The sequence below is a fragment of the Platichthys flesus genome, chromosome 8, assembly GCF_949316205.1.
Source record: "Platichthys flesus chromosome 8, fPlaFle2.1, whole genome shotgun sequence".
NCBI classification, from domain to species: Eukaryota; Metazoa; Chordata; class Actinopteri; order Pleuronectiformes; family Pleuronectidae; genus Platichthys; species Platichthys flesus.
Genome location: NC_084952.1, coordinates 19,995,153 through 20,017,841, shown reverse-complemented (window position 1 = coordinate 20,017,841; position 22,689 = coordinate 19,995,153). Strand labels below are relative to the sequence as shown.

At 40.0% G+C, this 22,689-nt stretch overlaps 1 protein-coding gene across 1 annotated transcript in view; it reads left to right on the top strand.

Annotated features, from left to right (window-relative positions):
* aff2 (AF4/FMR2 family, member 2) overlaps window positions 1–22,689 on the top strand; it is a 145,914-nt gene that overhangs the window by 92,285 nt on the left and 30,940 nt on the right. Inside the window, exons 9-10 of the mRNA XM_062393311.1 lie at window positions 1,206–1,260; window positions 10,216–10,253. Of these exons, the coding sequence (XP_062249295.1) occupies window positions 1,206–1,260; window positions 10,216–10,253 (93 nt within the window). The remainder of the gene's footprint in view (window positions 1–1,205; window positions 1,261–10,215; window positions 10,254–22,689) is intronic.

The following is a 22,689-nucleotide window of genomic DNA, read 5'->3' as shown; positions in this document are numbered from 1 at the left end:
ATACGAGCGTGGCCCCAGACAAACGTCTGCATAAAGAAATAATGTCTCCATTTCATAGAGTCAAAGAAGAGCAGGTGCACCTTGTCGAGCTGTGATGCTTTCAAAGCTCTGCGTGTCATTCATGCATTAGTCCATAACTCATTTGTATCCGATTGCGTCTCTCCTCATAGATGCTTATTCTCTCCGCTGCATTTTATTCCTCCCCCCGCCACGCTTCCCTTCCAGTCTCTCTCTCTCTTTCCCCTTCTGTCTTCTCTTCCCCGTCATTATCATCTCTCATCTCGCTCACTATCTCGTCCTCTCCATCTGTCCCCTTCCTATGAAATAAAATATGAATCCATTATTCATTCATTCAAACATATCTATCATCGCCACGTGCTGCACTGTGCCCCTTATCTGCAAAGCTTTTTCTTATTGTGCTTCAGTTATTCAAGACTCATACGGTCCCAGATGAAAACACCACGACACCGGGGAGTGTGTTTTTTTTTCTTGCCGTGCAAGCACTGACAAGAGCGGTTGGTGAGGCAGTAAAATTCCCTTTAGGGGGTTCTTCTGTCATAACAATAGCAGTACCAGCTTAAAATAACAGTAGTTTGCGCGGAAGGTTTATATAAAGCAATAAAACACAGGAGCCTGCCAATGCACTGCACATAAATACTGAATAATTTTTGCGGTAAGGAGCAGGTGATGCTATGAGCGAGGTCACGTTATCGACTGTGTCCTGTTCATCTTTTTCATCGCCTATGTAGATCTATATTGTTGGAACTTGATCTCTTGCTTTGGGTGAGTAAAACAAACATGACTAATAGAGGCCCCCAGTTCCGGTTTGAGGTCCTTAAAACATGTCCACGTGCAGCCCAGGAGATGGATTTTAGCAAGAGCATGTCCGCCGTTGTTTCAGAGGAATTCCTGGAGGCAGGTCAGCAGTTGTTGGACAGAAAACTTCCAGGTGAAAAAACAATCTGGGAACCCTCTCCAAAACTCGACAGGGAACATCTGGTATTCAGCACTAATGCCCCATCCGCTGTCCACTACCTTGTTCCCCCGACCTGAACCAGCCGCGCTGCTTTTGCTGTGTAATTAATCTGTTTGCCAGAAAGGTTCTTCAGAGGGATATTACAGATCAACACTTGCCGTATGTAGCCTAGTACAAGCAGACGTAGGGTCAGGGCAGCGGTAACACCTGTCCCTCTGTCTCTGTGCAGGATGCTGGAGGATGACCTGAAGATCAGCAGCGACGAGGAAGAGGCCGAACAACAGGTGAGCTTCAGTCCATCTCCCCATGCACCGTGGTTTACGTATATGCGCATCCTCTCTCCCTCCGGCGCTTCCTCCACTGCGTCCCTCAATCATCACACATTAGATCAATTTCCCATGTGTGAATCGTTCATGTCCGGTAATCAATTGAACCTATGTTTCTGAAAGCTTCCACTCACCATTCATCCCTTTTCTCATTAACTCGTTCATCAGTTGATCCATGCATCCAATCACTCTCAATCAGCTGTTATATGGGCGCCATCTCCATTAAATATTTAACCCCTTCAGTGCCTGCTGTTCCTCCATACCTCCATCGGTCTCCATTTGAGTCGCTTATTAGAGTTAGATGTGAATCTATTGCACGCTTTCTATCTCGGAACACCCAGGGCTGGTTGACATTGAATTAGGGTTTTCCACAGACATTTCTCACCACACTTACTTTATTCTTTGAGGCTGAAACTGGCGACAAGTGACAATGTGCAACAACAGCAAACATTTACTCGCAGTGAATTTGACTCAGCTCTTACACAAGGGGAGTCAGCATCGTGGCTGAGGTGAAGAGGCAACACCAATGTGAACGTAAGGAGTTTACAAAAAGAATGGCCCTCAGAAAAGTTCGTACCTCCACCAAGGCCATGCAGTTTGTAAATTCAATAGATCTTTATATTTATTGGGATCTACCGCACCAAACTGTGCACTGGCCTGACATATTATTCCTTGAGAAGTCAAGGAAAAAGGTTGATATCCTTTCGCAATGTTAAAGAAATTGAAAAATCTGCTTCATATTTCAATATTTCAAAGACATACCACATCCTTCCACCAGGTTTCATGGTAATCTGTCCTGTAGTTGTTGTGTAATCCTGTTAACTATCAGACAAATGCAAACCAAAACATTACCTCCTTAGAACCTGCACACTGAAGTCGTTTCAGTGACTTGAGCTCAAGTTTCACTGTGTAAATAATAAGGAAAAGAGTTTCTCTTTCTTAAAAGTGCTTTTCAACAACCCGTTAGTTCCAAGAACCATCTTGTGGAGCTGTGAGTTTACACAAGCAGGTTGAAGTGTAAACTTTGCAGCAGCCACCCTGGTACGTTCCCATAAATGTGTTTTTCTCACGAAGGAGCTGTACTTGACCGTGCCCCCTTGGAAAGAACACGAGGTTTAAAATAATCGTTTTTTATTAGTTGCTAGGTGCTGCTTGATGACAGTTGATACTAATTATTCTGCTTAACGATACTGTGACCATGTAAGGACTTAGAGCTGCTGATAAGAGTGTTTCCACTCATATGTCAAACACAAATACATTGTCTATGACACCAAAACAACTATAAACTTCTACAGACTTTAGTTACAATCAGTTACCTAGTCGATAAAAAGCTATTCATATAAATGACTGAAAATTAATTATACCTAATATAACAAATTATTAAACTTTGTAAATATTTCTTCTTAATCTACAGCTAAGAAAAAAATCTCACCATAGGGTTCATTTAGACACCTTTCTGGAGCTTCACTTGGATCACACAACCTTCCTCAACAGATGGAGCTTTTATTTTACATTTACCTTTTTTTGGAGAGCTTTAAGATTTCTTGACCTGTTAAAAAGGTAACCTTTGTCGTTGTATTTGTCTGTGTGCGTTGAATCCCTATCTTTATTGTCTGTTTTATCTCTTTGTGTCTCATTTTCTACTTGTTTTGTGTCTGTATTTAGCTGATTAACAGGAGGTGTTAAGTTTGGCCGTGCAGGATGTAAATGCTAATGTAATAAACAATTTATTTTACTAAACTGATTGCACTAGTTAACACATTTTTATATAAGGGATGATAACTGTTTGTAATTATTATATGTGGCTAATAAACACCAGTAAATAAAATATATAATTGTTAATCTTTGTAAGGCCTCACATGCTACATACTGATCTGAGGATAATGGGGTTTCAGCCACTTTACCTCTGTGTCCATAGTGTGACTTTGGGGTTCAGTGCACAGTTGTGCCGCTCTTCTCGTCTTGTTTCTCAGTATGAAAACTGTCATGGTGGCCCCCTCTCTCCTCTCATCATCATCACGCACTAATGATGCCAGAGACGAGTTCAAAGCAGTTGGTGGGGGTCGTGCAGCCGCCCCTCCCCCACTGTGCACACTGATATCAGTGCTCATCAAAGAGTCCATGAGATATTTTCTGGTAATGAAAAGATAGCAATTCCTCTCATTCTCTTTTAACCTGCCTTCTGATTTTATAATTACTATGATGGCAGATATTATAATTATGGCAGGTCATTTGTAGGGGTTTTAGTTATTATAATTAGGCTGAAAGTAGATCCGTTAATTACAGATATTCAGTGTGCATTCAGAATCATAGCAAGTGGCTTCCTTAATCATAGTACTTTAATATAATTACACTTTGTATTAAGATGAATAGACAGGATGAAATAGGATACACTTCATTTGTCTTTGTCTTTTCTGCCCGTATCTCACTTCTCTGTCAGGAAGGATTTTTTTTTTCTGTTTTTCCCGTTGTATCACAAAAACTTAATCCCTCCTTGGAGACACAATGACATGAGAATATTTCCAGTGTTTCATTCATTTAAAAAAATGTCATATCCAGTAAAACTGGAGTTAGAGATCCTGAAGACATTTTTGATGACTCTTCAAAATAAGAGGGTTTATACATTAATAACCTCTGACTGATTTTGGGGACTATGCACCCTGCCCATCATATAAAGCCACAGCTGACTGTGGAAGCAGAGTTTAAAGCAGAGCAAGGTCACATTGTTTTAGGAGCAGAGAGTCAAAACTTTTTTTGCATCGTCACAGAAAGTGTTTGAGGTCTAACTTACACACTTAGTAGGAGAGTAGACGACTACTTCAGAGTCGTCCAATCACCTCACAAGGATTTATTTTGAAGGCCTGTTGTAACTACACCCCCATGGGAAACCCTCGCATCACAATAGAAGCTCCCTTCCATTAGACTGTGGTCAATGAAGAGAGGTGGAAACGTGGGGACATTGCTAAAAATAACTCCAGCAACCACAAGCAGTCCAATAACCAGAGAGGCTCCAAACAATGAAAAACATAGAACAGACTGTTATAAACAACTAGACAGACTCTCAGGTTCAGCTTTGACCTAATTCAAAATAATATAGTTAATCTGGCAACTGGTGGGTTTGCTCACAATCTGAATGCCCTGCTGAATATATATTTTTAGTGCTAGTTTCCTCAAGGATAGAGGGGATACGCTTGGCTACAAAAATACAAGCTATATTATTCATAATGTGTTTTTTACGACAAAGATTACATTTAACATTTTTGTTTAATATTGTGCATCATTTCCAGCTCCGTCAATGCACTGTGCAAATCAGATATAGCCTCAGTCCTAACAATTTTAAAGTTACTTTTAAAAATATATTAATAAATTTTAATCTTTAGTGCGAGTCAGACAGACTTATGTAGAGCAGGTCAAGGGTAATATTGCCCAAAATTTTATGAAAATGAAAGATTTCATATATGTCAATATAAATAGTTATAATGATAAGTGTAACATTATTATTGATTTTCAATGTGAAGAGTGATTTTTGCTTGTGGTTCTAAACTCTTCCTAATGGACAGAGACTGACAAAAAAATTGGTAAACAGCAAAACATTTGACTAAACTGAGGTAGAATTCTGTGTCACACCTCCTTGCTGTGCCGACACGATGCATAAGTATTCTATCTTTATACATTGGACCTTTGTTATATTGCTATTGACTACAATTTTACTGCAATAACTATTGATTGATTGCAACAAATGAGACCGACACACAGGTTTACAACTTAGTTTTCACTGTGTCTCTAATGTGTTTATCAGTGTGTTTCACCACCACATTCTCTCTCTGTATTTTTCCCCTCGCTGTCCATGTCCCTCTTCTCGTGTGACCGTGCAAGACAGAGCTGGAGTGTGATTAAAACAAACAGGGAGCGAAGTGAGATGGAAAAAAAAGACGTGAGTGAGTCCGTGGGACAGAGAGGAAACGTGAAATACAGAGACAGACGAGACAGAGGGAAAACGCAGACATGATGCAAAGATAAAAGGAGATGAAAACAAGAAGACAGAGCGAGGGACAAAGAGATGTGGTGAGAGAGACAAGAACAGACGTGGATTCAGTGGCATTTTGCTCCGTGTATGCTGTTAACAGGCTTACAGCAAATGACTGCATGGTGCATTATCAAGCTTTTATAGCCTGAAGTAAAGCACAACAACACACACACACACATTCATAATCTAATACACAGACGTGTTGAGAATGCATTACACACATGCACCCGTATACATATGTAAGCATATAGAGTGCACGCAAGCAGACTTATGGCCTCCTCACAAGCATTTATGCCAGCAAACACATAAACACATGCTGAGAGCCTGTCTCTCTCTCTCTATATAACACTCTCTTGCCGTCTCTTTCTCTCTCTCTCACACACACACACAGACACGCACACAGACACACACTGTCATTAGTATGCTGTGGCACAGTGCTGTGAGGGCAGCAGAAGAGTATGATGAATATGTTTTTGGCACAGAGCAAAGAGACGTAGGAGAGGAGGGAATTGAAAGAAGGAGCAGAGGAAAGAGGGATGGGGGAGAAAGGGGAAAAGAGGAGAGGAAACGAGAGATAGCAGGAGAGAGGGAGATGTTCCTAATGACTTTAGAAACTGACAGAAAAACAGCAACCCAATTACTGCTGCAGCACTGTCCTTTGTCTCTCTATCTGGCTGCCTTCTCCTCTCTGCTCTCTGATGACAGATCACCTTGGTCAGAGCAAAGTCAAGCTTAAAACCTCTGTCTTTATATGAAGGTAGAGTTGCAGCTGGTAAAAAATGTCCCACACTCTGCGGGAACATGGTCACGTCTCCTGATCTCTGTGGCCCACTCAGCTGGAACATTTTTAGGAAGGTTTGCTCAGGTGTTTCCATACATGTACTGTATACCTAATTTAGAATATTAAAACCTAAGAGGTGAGGTTTAGGTACAGTAGTAGTCTAGTTAAAGGTACCTTGTGGATTTTTTTGATCACTAGCTGCCACTGAAGAACAATATCTAAAGTGGATGGCTCCCCTTTCTTTTTGTGTCACATGCATGAGAAAGCACATGTTATAAATAGATTGGTGGCTGTATGGCAACAAAAAAATCATAGTGCACCCTCTATATGCCTTGAAGAAGACAACTGCACGCTAGCAGTTGTCTTCAAACTAATGACACTAAGAACCCTGCATACCACTGCACTTTTACCAATCAAGCCACACCAAAGGTCACACACTATATAGATATTAGATCCCTAATTATTCAGGATTTTTTCTCTACATTATGCTGTGGAAATTAGTAAAAATATCAAAATACGTGAGAAAGTGATTTAAATGTCCTAATCTGACCCTTTGTCTGTATTCTGTGCCAAAATGTAATAGGTTCTTTCTCTGCCCATACCCCATCTCTCCACCACATTTTCTGGAAAACCTTTTAGTGGATTTTGCGTCATCCTGTTAACAAACCAACCGACCACGGGACAGGGCTGAAAACATTTCCTCCTATGCAGAGCTAACAACACAGGGTCTAAACACCTATCACCAGCAGAGCATCTGTGGAGTAACAGCAGTGGGAGGGTTTGATTTGCATTAGCAGTAATTGATGATACATTGTTGTGAACAGTAAACACTGATATAAAAGAAGAGGTATGAATCTTTTCCTGTGAATCCCACATGCATTGGGTTCCAGTGTAAATACGTAGTAGGACGTAATGTTGAGTCATAGTCAGACTCTGCTGTGTAACCTGTAAACAGGAAGTTCACAAGGGATATTCTAACCAAACTCATGTTGTCTACATTATAAGTAATATCTTATTCATAATAACAATAAAAATATAGCTGTCCATGTAAAAATATTGAAAACTGCCATTGGATGGCATTTGCTAAATAATCAAAACAATGGTTTGTGTTAAATGGGGTTTGATTTCATAATTAAAAGATTTTTTAATGAGAAGATAAATCATGGGGAGTCCTCCTCGGCTGAACATTTTGCTGGTGTTGAAGTGAACGAGGTCGATTTATTTTGTTTGACAGTTCAATGGCAACTCAACCACTAAGCGTCTGAAGCATATACATTAGTTTTAAAGTGACCTTAAATCATAGTTTGTGTTGGTTTATATACAGTGTCAGCGCTGTTTTATATATAAGTGAAAGTAGGAAAAGTGTAGGGAGGACAAGGACACTATGACAAGAGTCGAAACACTTCATGTTGCCCAACTTTAATCAAAGAAACTCTAACCTGCCTTTTCAGAATAATGCTTATTTATTTTCACTATGGTATTTGCCTCTCAGTTTACCTTATTATGTCTGTAGAATCACCAGCTTTCCCAGCTGTTTATATTCCTGAGGATAGACAAATCTATTGTTGTGTCTTGACTCAGGCTGTGTCCAGTAGTTTGGCAGCTGTGATACACACACTGTCAGATCATGTGTTACAGAGCACATGAGGTTGTTCACAATCTTCTGCAGAAGTGCAGCAGAAAAAATAACCTGCAAAGTGCTGAGGCTACTAATCGACCTTGAAACAGAGATAACTCGTAACAGATGGTGAGAGCAAACTGGACGGTCAGCACAAGCTCCAGCAAACAAGAGGTGTGAGGTACAGAAAGGCAGCGATCAATAGGTCCAGGAGGTTACCGAGGAAATGGAATGTGTGAATGTTAGTACATGGCCCTAAAGGCACCTGGGTAAATAGAGAAATCCCACATCTTGTGGTAAAAGAACAACGTGTTAATTGAGCATGACTGCTGATTGATGATAAATGATTTGCTCTAAAACAGGAATTCTACAGACTACCATTACTGAGCCCAGGTCGATGTCAGTGGGGATATAAAAAGTCTGTGCTGAACCCACTGCATTGAATCCAACGGACAGCCGATTCAGAGATGCACAAATTTGGCATGCGGAGCGTCTTTGTTTTGCACAAGTGAAAATCCAGTAGCTGCTACAGTTTTCAGCAGTGAAAGCTGCGCGCAAGAGTTGCATCAGAAAGTAAGGCCGTTGAACCCAGCGTTCAGGTGTTAGAAAAGCTTTGTAAAGTCTCTCATGTAAAGCGACACTGTGTAGACAAGCAAATAATTCATTGTTCAGTTCCTGTTTGAGATGAAGCGGGGGTGTTTAAAGCCTCGTTAGAACTGTATCGCCAGGCCCGATGCGCAACGCTGGGATGTCTCGCTCCCACATGAGAGAGAGGCAGAAGAGGATATGGAGATTTCGCAAATAAACATAAATCATACAGAGCGCTTTATGTCGCCAAAGCTTTAAGGTTTGAATTGTCCTGCCTTCTGTGAAAGAGCTTGTCCTGTTTGTCTGGAACAATCCTCGCAGCCGTGTTGCAACAGGGGATTGTGTGAATAAATACTGGTTGTGCTGTTCTGTATTTAAAATCCAAGTAAAGCCACCAGCGAGCTAAATGTATTCACACGTACCACCTCTACATGAGCCCTGCAAGTCTCCCAAAGCCAAAGATCTGAGGAGGTTTGTTGTTCTGGCCTGCAGCTACGCATCGATCTATCAGAAACTTCACTGGTCCAGTTAATCACCGTATTCCTGGAGAGGGAGAGGGAAAGAGAGAGAGAGAGAAAATACAAGCCAGAGATGAGAAAGGGTCATGCTTTTGTTTGAGCAATTCAGTTCAATGGATTCAGTGCTTGAAGAGGAATTAATGGCCGATATTTGCAGATATTGAGTTTACAAGTTTTTGGGATGGTTGTTTTGTTTCTTCTAATTGATGTAGTCATGTACAAAATTTACTGAGTTTTGACAGAGGGGTGGAAAAGAGGACGCAAGCATAATTGGGGGGGGGGGGGGAAGGCTTCGCTGACAAACCTAATCACCCCATCCTTTGGCTGAACGGAGGAGAGTATGAATATAAACAAAGGAGTAGAGACAGGTCGGGGTGACGAGGGAGCAAAGGGAAGAGTTGAGTGAAGGAAGGGGTATAGGAAGAGAAGAAGAGGGAAATGAGAGGTTTTATTTTTTACTTTTTCATTTTGATGGCAAGAAAACCTCCTTTTGTTAAAAACCAGAGGAGCAGTCATACACAGACAAGTAGTCACGACATATAACACCATTTCAAATGATTTTTCTTTGAACATTGTGACTTTATTTGAGAGCTCTTCTGATATATAAGTATTTTTCTCAATAATTATGACATTTATCAAAATATATAATAAAATATATGCTGCAATATTTACGTTTTCAAAAAAATTTCAACAATTTCCTATTTTTCTTGAGATTATAAACCTATCCTCGTAATCCCAGGATAGTGGCCATACTTTTATTACCATCACCAGGTACAAACGTTTGAACTCACTGAAACAAGGACTGTTGCAATTAACACGCTCAACTGTATCAGTAGTATTTACCTCATCTGCAATGTACATGTGTGGCACTGAAGTAAAACAAGTATATTGAACATTTTATATCATTATTATGTCAATAGTGCTGCAACTTTACACTAGTGGAAGTACATTGTTTAGCTATAGACCCTTCCTGTATCGTTTTTGTAGAATTTAATCATTTTATGTTTCATATATCACATTATATATTAATGATGTATAGTTTATTCAATGCGAAGAAAGACTATTTTAATATTACACACATCTTGTCACTGTCCAGTAAAATAATTATCTTTATACATATATCAAATTAACGCGCACCAACACACACTTTCATTCATTGGTTGTTTTGGTGTTGAATGTTCTTGTGTCGCGCATCATTTTATTTTTTTTTTCATTCAGCGCGAAACATCTCAGTAAAATGATCTATACCTTCAAAGAAAAGTGTTACTTTAGTCGTGCATTCCTCCATTACTGGAATTTGTGCAATGATAGAACTGTGCTGAAACCGTATATATTGATCTTTAACATGTGTGTATGTGTGTGTGTGTGTGTGTTTTGACAGGTGTCTGACAAGCCCAAAGCCAGAGGCACAGCCCTGAGGTAAGACAAATAGCCATACTCTGTTTTATTCATATCCACTGCATTTCTATTGTGATGCAGCAGAATGGAGCAAAGATGTGCATGCTTTTTATGTTGTATTGACTCAGAAGACTGTAAGTGAAATCTAGGTGCTTTAGTCCTTGACATTAACCAAACAAGCTATGAATAAAATGTTCTTTGTCCTGAACCATACGACAGAGGCCTTTGTGGTCGGTGCTGGATGATCTTCTGTTGAAAACACAGTTTGTCCAGAGCCTGTGATCTAACCCTCAGTAGAGATGCACAGTCAGGTTATTTGAACAGATACCACCTCAAATGGGAAAGAAGAAGAGGTAAAGGAAAGTTGATGTTGTCTTAGTTTTTTCAGTAAGAAGATTTTGTTTTGAAGAACATTCCCTGAAGGTTATTGCAACAAAGTCTCTGTTAAGGCGTGTGGTGGTAAAGTGGCTGTAATTCACTGAAACATCTGTGATGGCAGGTGCCCACTTGATAACCTCAGTCACCAGCCTGCGCTCACGCTCAACTCTGAACCAATTCAAATGAGGCAGCAGATGTCCTCTATACTCACTGTTTGTAGCTTAGTGTATAAATGTGAACAGGACGTCCCTGTGTCCATCTGGGTTGATTAAACACATGAGATCCTGTTTATCAATGAGGGTATAAATACATATATATATATATACACACACATAATGTGTCAGAGAGATAGTATAAACCAGTGATTCTCAAATGGGGGTACGCGTACCCCTGGGGGTACTTGAAGGTACTCCAGGGGGTACTTGAGATTTTTTTTAAATATATTTAAAATTAGCATCCATTCAAAAATCCTTGAAAAATTGTTATTTAACAAATATTCAATAAAATATAAGTGTAAGTTCATGAACTAAATTTTATATTCAGCAGGCTTTTCAATTTAATTATCCTAAAAAAACAGAGTCTCCCCCATAACGATGGTTTGACCCAACCTGGCACACGCCACCTGTCATCACCTGTCATCACCTGCCTTGAAAACTTCAACAATGGAGTCGAGTTGAAGTGCAGCAGCAATGCTGAAACACGGAGGGACAAGTACCAAAGATACCAGAGCAGAGAGCCTTCCCTAAACAACACCGTGAGAGCTAGTGCCTCTTCGGAGGGGCGCTAAAATGGAAAAGTTTTCCGTTGTGAAGTTAATGATTCATTACAATAAGTCAGCGTCTCTACCGGTACCCTTTCAAAATAAAAGCATGTAATACAAAAGCAGAAATGAAATTGTATGACCCTAAAACGAGCAAATATGTCACAATAAAATAACAGAAAGACGCTTCAATATTATTAACAATAACATAGATTGGGTTATTTACACTTTATGTTTTTTCTGTGGGGAGAGATTAGCCAGCAGTGGCATTAAGCCACCACATCTTCAGCGGTATCTCCAGACAAAACATGAAAGTCATGTTGGTAAGCCACCTGAGTTTTTTAAGAGGAAACTTTCTGAATTCAGGTCATCTCAAGACACGATGCGAAAAGCCTCCCCAAAGCAAACGGAAACAAGCTACCTGTCAGTATTCTTTTCGATCCTTAAAGAAGATATTTTAAGATGATGAATATTAAAAAAATATGTTTTGAGCTAATCTTTTATTTAAAACTAAGTTAATGATTTATTTTTTGGGAAGAAGTGTTTAGCTATAATTAAGTTCATGAGTTCAGTTTGAGAAAATATCTTTATTATGATCCCAAAGAGGTCACTTTAAGTTGATAATTATTTTGAGGTGCACAAATCTTTATTTATATTGAGATAATAATAAAAGTCTTTAGTTATTTTATATCTTTTTATTTCGTAATAGTTCAAGAGAGACCACTACAAATGAGCAATGTTATGGACATTGATGGAGTTTTAAATTTGAATGTGTCTAGTTGCAAGTCTTAATAAATCACATTACATCTTTCTTTCAACCAAAAATGCTTTGCGCTGGTTAGGGGGTACTCGGCAGAATTTTTTCTTCGAAGGGGGTACGTCACTGAAAAAAGGTTGAGAACCACTGGTATAAACTATCTCAGAGAGATAGTTCTCCTCAGGCCTCTCTTTACTAAATATAGTCTCATTATGACTTAACCAGGTCTAATATTTAACCCTCAGCCTGAGCGCAGGTTGAGCATATGGGGACGTGCTGCTGATATTAAAAGCTTTGCCCTGGCTGTTTTGATTTGCTTTGAGTGCAACCTTCTTTTTTTAATATTGCTTTAAGTTAATTGGCTCTCTTTAGGATTGTTTGTTAACTTGAAAATGAGTCCAACCTGGAGGTGATTGTGTTTTCTGTGAGAGGTATCCCTATTTCCAATTTGTCCTACATCAGCCAGTATAATAGTGCATCTAGTCCAGGAGTCTGAGTCAAGTCCAACTCGGGTTCTGATTTCCAGACTTGACCTGGACCTGAGCACTGACTGCATTCAGAGGCAGAAGGTGGAGACAAGGATTGACTTTTTAGGCCATAATAACTTTTGCACTAGATATTGATGGATATAAACTGCTCATAAAAATTGAAATACTTAAATTCTTAATCATCACAGTATAACACAGAGTCGGTTCAACTTCAGGGATCAATCTGTCCATTAAGGAAGACCCAGTGTTTGTATCACTTTCAGATGCTTTGATGTAAATGTGACAGCAGGTGCAATGGAGGCAACAGCAAGACAAGCACCAAACAGGGAATGGTTTGACATGTGTTGGCCACAGACAGCTGCTCTCTCTCCTTATCCTTCCTGACTGATTCTTCTCTAGTCTTGTGTTCTGATGGTGTTCTTGTCACTACTGGTGGCATGAGTCAGTACCTGCATCCCAATCCGGTTGCACAGTTAGTCCAGCTCCTCCAGGATGCCACATCCATACATGCTGTCAGAAGAAGCTTTGCTGGGTCTCCCGGCAAAGTCTCAAGGGAACAGAGGAGACACCAGGAGACGGCCGGTTACATGAGTAGAGCTGGACAGGGCCGTAGAAGGGCATCAAACCAGCAGCAGGACCGGTTTCTGCTCCTTTGTTTGAGGAGGAACAGGAGAAGCACTGGCAGAGCCGTACAAAATGACCTCCAGCAGGCTACTGGTGTGCATGTGTCTGACCAAACTCTCAGAACCAGACTCCATGAGGACAACATCAGGGCCAGACGTCCTCTAGTGGGACATGTGCTCACAGCCCAGCACCGTACAGCTTTATGGACATTTGCCAGAGATCACCAGAATTGACAGGTCAACCACTGGTGCAACTGTCACAGATGAGAGTAGGTTCACACTGAGCACATGTGACAGGCGTGATAGTCTGCAGATGCTGTGGTAACGTTATGATGCTTGTAACATCATCCAGCTTGACCAGTTTTGTGTTGGGTAAGTGATGGTCTGGTGGGGCGTATCCTTGGAGGGTCCCACAGACCCGGGAAGAAACCCTTAGAGCGAATGTCAGACCTTATGCTGGTGCAGTGGGTCCTGGGTTCCTCCTGGTGCAGGACAATGCCCGGACTCATGTGCCCTGGTCAGGCAGCAGTTCCTGGATGATGAAGGTATTGATGCCATTGAATGACCCTCAGGTTTCCCTGACCCGAATCATATTGAGCTCCTGAGGGATGCAATGTATAGGTATATCCAAGTAGCACCACAGACTGTGCAGGAGCTCACTGATGCCCTGATCCCAGGTCACCTTCTGCCGACTCATAAGGAGCATGTCCTGACATTGTCTGGAGTGCACACAGACACCTTATGAGTTACAGTGATGAAATTCATGCAAGTTGGATTTAGCAGTAACTGCTGAGCTGCCTACAGAGATGCTCTGTTCTAGCATCATGCTTTTCCAGAGTTTACATCAAATTCAACCTTGATGACTCAGATTCTTACTCAGTGAAAGGGAACTTGACTCGGACTCGTGCACAGAGAATTTGAGACTTGACATTTAGTGACACAAATACAACACCAATCTCAGAGCACATCGGCTTAGTCTGTCAGTGAATTAGCCTTCGGGTGGAACGGCCAATAGTTTGGGGCTTACAGTGTATAAAGCATATCTCCGGGCCAAAACTCCCCTTCAATTCTCAATACCAACTAGTTTCTTTTATCATACAATAGGAATGACTCTCCTCACAAAACAGAACTAGTGATATATTATGTGGATGTAGAGGTCCAGACAACAGTGAGGCTAATCTCTATTAACAGCTGTTTGCATTTTAATGCATATAACTCTGCTCAAACATGATTGGTCAAACTTCCAGTCCCGAACTCTTGTCCTTCATCTACAGGAATACTGCATATTCACATACAGAATTGCTGAGATGTTGTTATTCTCCTGGTTATAAATATAATAAAAAAGTCAAAGTAGCCATAACTCAGGATGATATAAAATAAAAATAAAAAAATATATATATATATATTAAATCGCCATGTTATAGATTCACAAATGAATTTCATACAGTTGTTCATCTGGTCAACCTCACTGAGAGGTATTTTAAATGGATTGAATGATAAATTACCACGTCTGTTGGTCAATGACAGCAGCGAAAAAGAAACGTTTAAGAATTCATCAGCATCGTTCCTCTGCTCCTCTCATTTGAAAGTGTCAATCATTCCTCCTCAGCTTGAGGCAGCAGCTACCGCTGTGTTTGCTGGAAGACTTGCTTCCATTGTTTTGCTGTCAAGTGTCTGAAAAATGTAGCTAGCAGTGTAAGGTGGCAATCTGATTTTCTTTTGCTTTTCTTTACATTTGAAGGCCTTTCCTACACGGTGTTGTGATGTCAGTGAAAATAGAATTAGAGGCTTATGTTGTGTTTATATAATGAGGTTTAATCATCACTGGTGACTCCAGCTTCCTTCGGAGCAGTGTGTGTCTGCTTGTTTTTCCATCATCTCATTTGACTAATTATGACATCAGGTACGATCCCCTCCTGCGCCCTCTGATTTGTAATTTGGACTAAGATTAATCTAATTGGCAGGAAACACACCACATGAACAATCGTCAATAATAACTTTTTCGCTTCTGTCATTTCTAGAAGCGATACATCCCATTTCCATAATATCAAACAATTTCCCATTTATCATTCAGTGATGCGTGGGCTGCCCATTATTGTCATCTTGTCGAGTGTTAACATCTTGGGGGAACATGTCATCTAATTAATCATTAGCAGAGATGTTAGTTGCGTTTGTAACATCACAGAACATTGGAGAGAATTTGTGTAAACAGCTGATTTTGGCACCGAGATACATTTTTCATAAGTTGGTCTTTTGCTTGGTATGTGTTGTAAAGCTCAGCCTGGTGCAGAAGAATATAAGAATCTTTTATAAATGAAGCTCGTTGTGTTCACAGACTGAGGGCATTAGCATGCAAGTCTGGAGTGTGACTCCGTGTGCGAGTGTATGTGTGTGTGTGTGTGAGAGAGAGAGAGAACGAGAGAGAGTGTGTGTGTGTGTCTTGCGTCTGTGTGTGCCCCAGGCCATGTGTTACTCTGCTACCACTAATGAGCCCATTCACTCTGCAGCCCAATCTACTGAACACCACACACACACTTACACATACTCACATCTACAGGGACGGTGGGACTAGAGATGCTGCGAGCGATCTACTGGCTATATCCCCCGTGGAAAGCAACACACACAAACACACACACACACACACATTCATACACATCCTCTCGCACCCACACTCCATGAAGACACACGCTTTTTTTTTCAAATCCTTGCTCTGACAATCTCACCCACATACCAATCGTTATTCTGCTGCCACACATACACACTCACACCACCACCCACCCTATCCATCCCACTGCAGTGTATCATCTTTATATTACTGCTCTGTAATCTGTAAAATCTTTACCTGCTTCCCTGTATTTTCTTCATTATGTACTACGTGCATCTTTCATATTACTTACCTTGGTGGGTGAAACCGCAAGGTGATATATGGATTTATCTTTTTATTCAAATAAAAGAAGTTCTACTGGAGTTCACAGTGGTGAGGGTTACACTGGATGTAGTGATTTAATAACCGAGCATAGAACTTGGACATATAGATGAGGTAAAAGTTTAAACAGGTATGTTTATTGCAAATACTTTCAAACGGTCGTGAATCCGGATCGGAAGCCAGGACGGATAATGGCGTGTAGCAGGCTGGGGTTAAGACTTTCAGGGACAGGACACACATGAGGAACTGAACAAAGAAATGCAGGAAGGTTGATATGTGGCGCAGGGAGACTCATTAACAAGAACTAGGTAGGCTAGTCGTAATTAGTGTCCCTCAGGAAGACACTGAGAAAACTGGGGATAAGTGGAGAGAAGGAGCTGGTCTTTTTCCTGCTGGTTTCAGGTGGAGTTGATGAACTGATAAGGTGTGTGTAGATAAATTGACAGGTGGGACAAACTGAATTGCTGTGCCAGGTAGACACACACACACACACACACACACACACAAATTGGGGAGGAAGAAACACCAGGAAGGGGGGAAATGGGGGTGTCAGGGAATAGTATCATTATAATATATCTCAGAAGAGATGCATTCAACTACTCATTAATTTTTCACAAAACAATGTTTTAATTCAATGATTTGCTAGAGCCAATGCAATTCATTCAGATTAACCACCATTGCAAAAATAATTGTATTCGATAAAAGTCCACAGATCCAAAGAATGAAAAGGGGTTTTCATAAAAGTGTTCCAAGGTGTTAATATAATATCATGCACACTCCACTACAAAAAGTTGGTGAACTTATTCTTCACTTCTTTCAATAACCAGCCTGAGGCAAACTTGGTTTAATTGTATAATGTTGTCAAGTCCAAATCGTGTTAAAGCAGAGCTTCAGAGCAATTTACATTCTGTTATTAACCCTGTCAGTTTGCTGTCTGACCTATCTTTCTCTCTACCCTGCCATCTCCCATCTTATTATGTTGCCATCTTGCCGTCTGTCTGACCGAATGAGTGAAGTCACTGATCTGCTGAGGAGCTTAAACCCCTGGACTGATAAAAGCTAAACCCTGTGAGACAGCTGTGGCCTTGGGCTTTCAGGAAGGGAAGGCCGAGGGCAGTGATTTGAGGTCCTACCTACAATAAATCAAACGTGATTGGTTAATTCACCTGCCATTGTCTTAACAAAAACACACCTATGAGGTCTCTGGGTCCCAGTTATGACATACTAACCAATGAATGAGCAAACTAACTTTTTTCTCAGCTTAGACAACAAACTTGATAGAAGGTGATGCTTAAATCAAAAAAAATTTAATATTAATATTAAATGAGAGAGAATAAAAACAACATTTGAAAAGCTGATATGTTGATATGTTGCTTCTCTGAAGGAGTGAACCCAAAGTACCTGTCAGTGTGAGTGTATACAAAGTCGAGGAAAAGATGCAAGTGGATGGACACGGACACTTAGTTGCTGTCTTAAAAAACAACGAAAACTAAATAAAAGACACAAATGATGACTACGCTTTTGAGGAATACCACCTAACAAGAATTTTTTTGCTAAAAACACAATTAAGGGGGACTATACAGGAGTGACACTTGTATAGTGTAATAATGATGAGTGGATGTTGCTTTATTGCAGAGGTGGACATGTGTGGATTACAAATAGTGTGCTTGTTCAGTAAAGCACATCTATTAAATGTCATCATTGAACTGGCAGCACTCCTACTTTTTGGTGCCAAGTCAGACGTATCAGACACATATCAGTGCTTTCAGATAAATAACACTTTCCTAGTCTGGAATGTTGAATTGAACCTTATTTACAGGAAGGAAACTTAAAGCGACAATGTGAGTTTAATGTGAGTTTAATTTGTGGATAATTTGTCTCCTTTAAAATAATTTATTACAACACAGCTGGTAAGCTCCCATAGCTCTCTCTGTTTTGGACTCTTTGTGTCTGTTCCAAAAGGCCATTAATGTTAAGTTGGCTATTGGTCAGAGAAACAGATTAGCAAGTCAGAGATCACCAACAATGTATTGCTATCCTGAAATCTTGCTGGTAGAGATTAAGCCTTTAATGTTAGCAGGTGTTTTCCCCAACCTCTGGATGTTTACGTCTGTATTTCGGTTTGGTTGGTCGGGGGAACTTGATGACTTCCACCTCAGAGTCTTTTTCCAAGCAGGCCATGGTGATAATCCCAAAACACCACAGGTATGAAATGAAGTTAGAGTATGGTTTTCACTTTTTAGTACAATGACAACCATCTTACATGGTATTAACAGCCATTAATAATGGTATTAAGTGATTTCTCCTCATTAATTTAACTTTATGAATGCAACCCAGCTGAGACAGAAATCTGTAGGCTCACTTCACTCATCCTGTGATGTAACCCATCAGAGATGATGATCCCATTCATGATCACTGACACAAACATGTCGGCAGGTTAAAGAAACAGGTTAAACAGTGCATGTGCACCCTGCTCCAGTCAAGTCTATCAAATGAGACATGAATTCAGATGTGAAACGCTTTTTCAAACCCTGCTGCTGCCAGGGAGCATAACACTACATATGGAGGAATGGAAACCGGTTATAGCCTTCCCCACAGTACTGCCCCAGGCAAACCCACACACAAAATACACACTCATGCACACATCTCTGAATGCTGGAATCCATCGGCAGCTGTGCTTTTGAAAAGGTGGAAACTTTTATTTTTCAGACTTCATACTATATGACTAACTTGGAACTACAACCACAAGAAATGTCCTGTGAGCCTCAAACATGAGATGCAATATTAGTATTACATGTGATGTGTGTGTATGTGTGTGTGGGGGGGGATGTGGATAATGGGATTTATTAGGAAAGAATATGACATGAATAATATTTAAAATAACTCATAATGGTAAACTGCACACAAAATTAAACTTTCCACAAAATCCAAACCCAACAGCAAACACACTACCACACAAAAACATACATGCATTCGTCGACATTGCAATATACAAAAATCAATGGACTTATGAATGGCAAATGGTATTTTTATTACATTTGTGCTCCAATGTCAGGGGGTCAAATAGATTTGAATCGTTGTTCGATCTCAGTAAAGGACATGCAATAATTTATAAATCCTGTCAAATGGGTCGAAATATCATACACTCACCCCTCGAGTCAGATAAACAACCATGCATGCAAATATGCCTGCAAACACACACACAAACACACACACACGCACACACACACACAACCGCTGCAGTTGACACACACTTGTGAGTGATGGAGAGAGACAGAGAGAGAGATTGTAAAGCCAGCTGTGCAGCGGGGAGCCCTGCCAAGTGGAGGGCAGAAGCAGCGAGCTGAAGGCAAATGATAAGATGACAGATGAACTGAGCCCAGATGGCCTCCACACTGCACTTCACAGTGAACGTCTTACCGTTAGGATTCTGCATATTTTCACTGACTTCTTCAGCTATTTTTAGAGCCTATATTTACCTGTTTTTCATGATCCCTCTGTGTCACACTCTGCCACTCTGCTGGCTGTGGTTAAGCTGAGCTGTAGCCCGTCTGGCTCAAAGCCATACACCCCATTGCCTGTAGAGGCTAATCAATTCAGTTTTCCAGCAGAAGCGATTGGGAGGAGAAAAAAAAAAGGCTGTAACAGTCTATTGTCTTGTTGATTGTCCTTTTTTATGTTCAATCACTGTTGTTCAATTATTGTTGACAGTCTAAACTGAACCCTAACACAAATGAACCCTGGGTTTATAAGAGCACATAGAGTGGAAAACAAAATAAAAAAACTGAGGATGTTTCAGATTCCCCAGATTGTCAGACATTAAGGCAGATTGTAGCTGCAGCTCTGTAATTATAACTACAGTGTTCACATTTAATGCCCCAAAAAACCTTATACCATTTGCTCTGCTTGATTGAATTATTCCTATCATAAAAATGGTTATTTTATGAGATCATTATTTAGTGAAATATATCATCAGATATATAGCAAGAATAATTGAAGATAAGACGTTTTTGAGATGGGTGGGAGTCTGCAGGATGCAGTGGATACACACAGGTTATATACACACACTCCAGTTGATTCTGCTGACTAAACCGTTGGCTGAGGTCTGGAGGGAGGAGCAGAACGAAGGGTAAAGATCAGCCATAATGTGCTAACAGGGCCTGTGGGATGTATTCAATTAAATTCAGTTCCTTTGAAGTTAAATTGAAATTAATTGAAGACTGATTAGATCGGGCGAGTGGAAGATGCTGAAAATAAAGGTGACCATAGACTACAGTGTATGCGGAAAAATTCAATTGATTGGTTTTAAAATAACATTCATCTCGTGCTAATTGGTTTGGTCTTGTACGTTTTCACAGACATGTAATCTCTGCATGCGCTGGTCAGGGTTAATGGTGGGCATATCAATTACAGGACCTGTAAGTAAACATGGTCCAGTTTTATGTTTTTACTGACCTATTTACAGCATTAAACCAAAACCATGATTTTTCTTTAACCTTAACTAAGTGGTTTGACAACCCTTAACATAGACATTACACAGGAGTCATGCTTTAACAGCCACACGTGGATATTGAAAGCCAATCGAAATACACATCATTTTGCAGATCTATTCACTGTAGACATTACACAATTTTTTTTGGTGTGCCTTGCACATAGTCATACATTGTTTTGAAAAATGTTTTTTAATTAAGTAGCTCTAAGGTCCATTACTTAATTTCTTTAAAGAAAACTATGGCTTAATTTGTTTATCAATTCTATGACTAAGATAAGTTTATATTTATATGTAGTTTATATCATTGATTTTAATATTGATGATAATATTTAGTGTATATTGATATCGTTCAAAGTGTGATCCAACCCCATTGTGATGGTTTTAAAAAGAAGGTGTGGGTTCAGGTGCATTGTTGGTGCATTACAATATTTAGGCACATGAAAAGGGATTGTGTGACCAACCAACAAACCCCTGATCTGAAGTCAGTGCTGCAGCATTAGAGTGTTAATTATGTCATGTCATCAAGATAGCAATATGCACATACATGGATGCATAACATGTTTAACTTCTACTTGTGACACACAAAGGGACATGCAGAAGAAATGATGAGTTAAATTGGCAAATTATTTGACCAATCATGATGATACTGGTACAGTAGACATTTTATATATATTTGCTCCTTGTACAGGGAAGATTTCTCTCTTGCTACCTGGTTAATCTGTCATAATAACAATCATTGTGTGATTGCATCAAAAGCAATGGAAGATGCACTTTGGTTATTAATGAAGAGACCAAGCAGGGCCTTGTTTTCCACTGTTAAACTAGTAAACACGGATTTGGACAGTTCAGAAATGTAGATGTGTCATGCTGTACAGACACTGTGCTTGAATCGTTAAGAGCTCTCTATATTCAGCTTGTCAACCAAGACAATTTAGTCTAAGTGATTTTCATGTTACTGATAAGATGACTGAATTGACTCGTATCCACACAACAGATAACATGTCTCTTATGTAATGTAAAAACACATTATTCGCTCACAGAGCCAGTTCTCCTCTTGACCTCGTCAAAGGTTCAAACCACGAATAATGTCGGCTTTGTAAAGTCGCTGTAGACGGAAGGATAGCCGCTGTAGCTTAGCTGCTGCCTGTGAGTATGTGGGTGTTGTGTGGATCTTGTGAGGCCCACTGGACACATCAAACCAACAGATCATTTTGTCGGGGTTGTAAGGCTTTCATTTCCCCTGTTGTGCTTGTGATTTTATCACACAAATAAACACACAGACAACAAAGCCTCTGCTGGAGCCCGGAGATCTGACAAAGGCTATTTCGTAAGTCTTATCTGTGTTACTTATGCAACACTGACACAGGCATACATAGAATAAATAGAGTGGAGGCTCTGTGCACTAAATAAGCTAAATATTTGTATTGATGTGTACGATATGGAAAGAACAGGTAGACACCTGTATGAAACAGTGAAGAGGGGATGGTCTTTAATATATACTGTGTATATTGTTTCTTTTATTTCTATGTTCTGCCTTGTTACATGGGGCTGAAAGGAGATAAACATGAGGAAACACAAGTTACTATTGGAAAAGAAGGATTACAAGAAAATATGGTGGATAATGAGAACTGTGATGTAAATAAATGTAAAACATAAGTATATGCCTTCAAAATGATATGTTAAAATATATGAAACAAAAAATGGAAAATAGACAAACTAACAATTAACATACAGGAAAATTACCTGTATTAAACAATATTCTAAATAATAAGCCATTTCAAAATGTGATGTTCAGTTGTTTTAACCTTTACAAAGTACCGTATAATTTGTATTTTTCTAAATCTACTCTGTCACTCTCCACCATCTAGCATTGCATTTTAATTTGGCACTGACTTCGGTATGAAATTATTTCCGACGGCTGATGGCTGATTCCTGAGGGTTAAGAGAGAAGAGGAGGAAGGCGAGCCAGATGTAATGCTCTCATACACATATTCATCTCCTTTCATCTGGTTCCTCCAGCTCACACTGTTTAT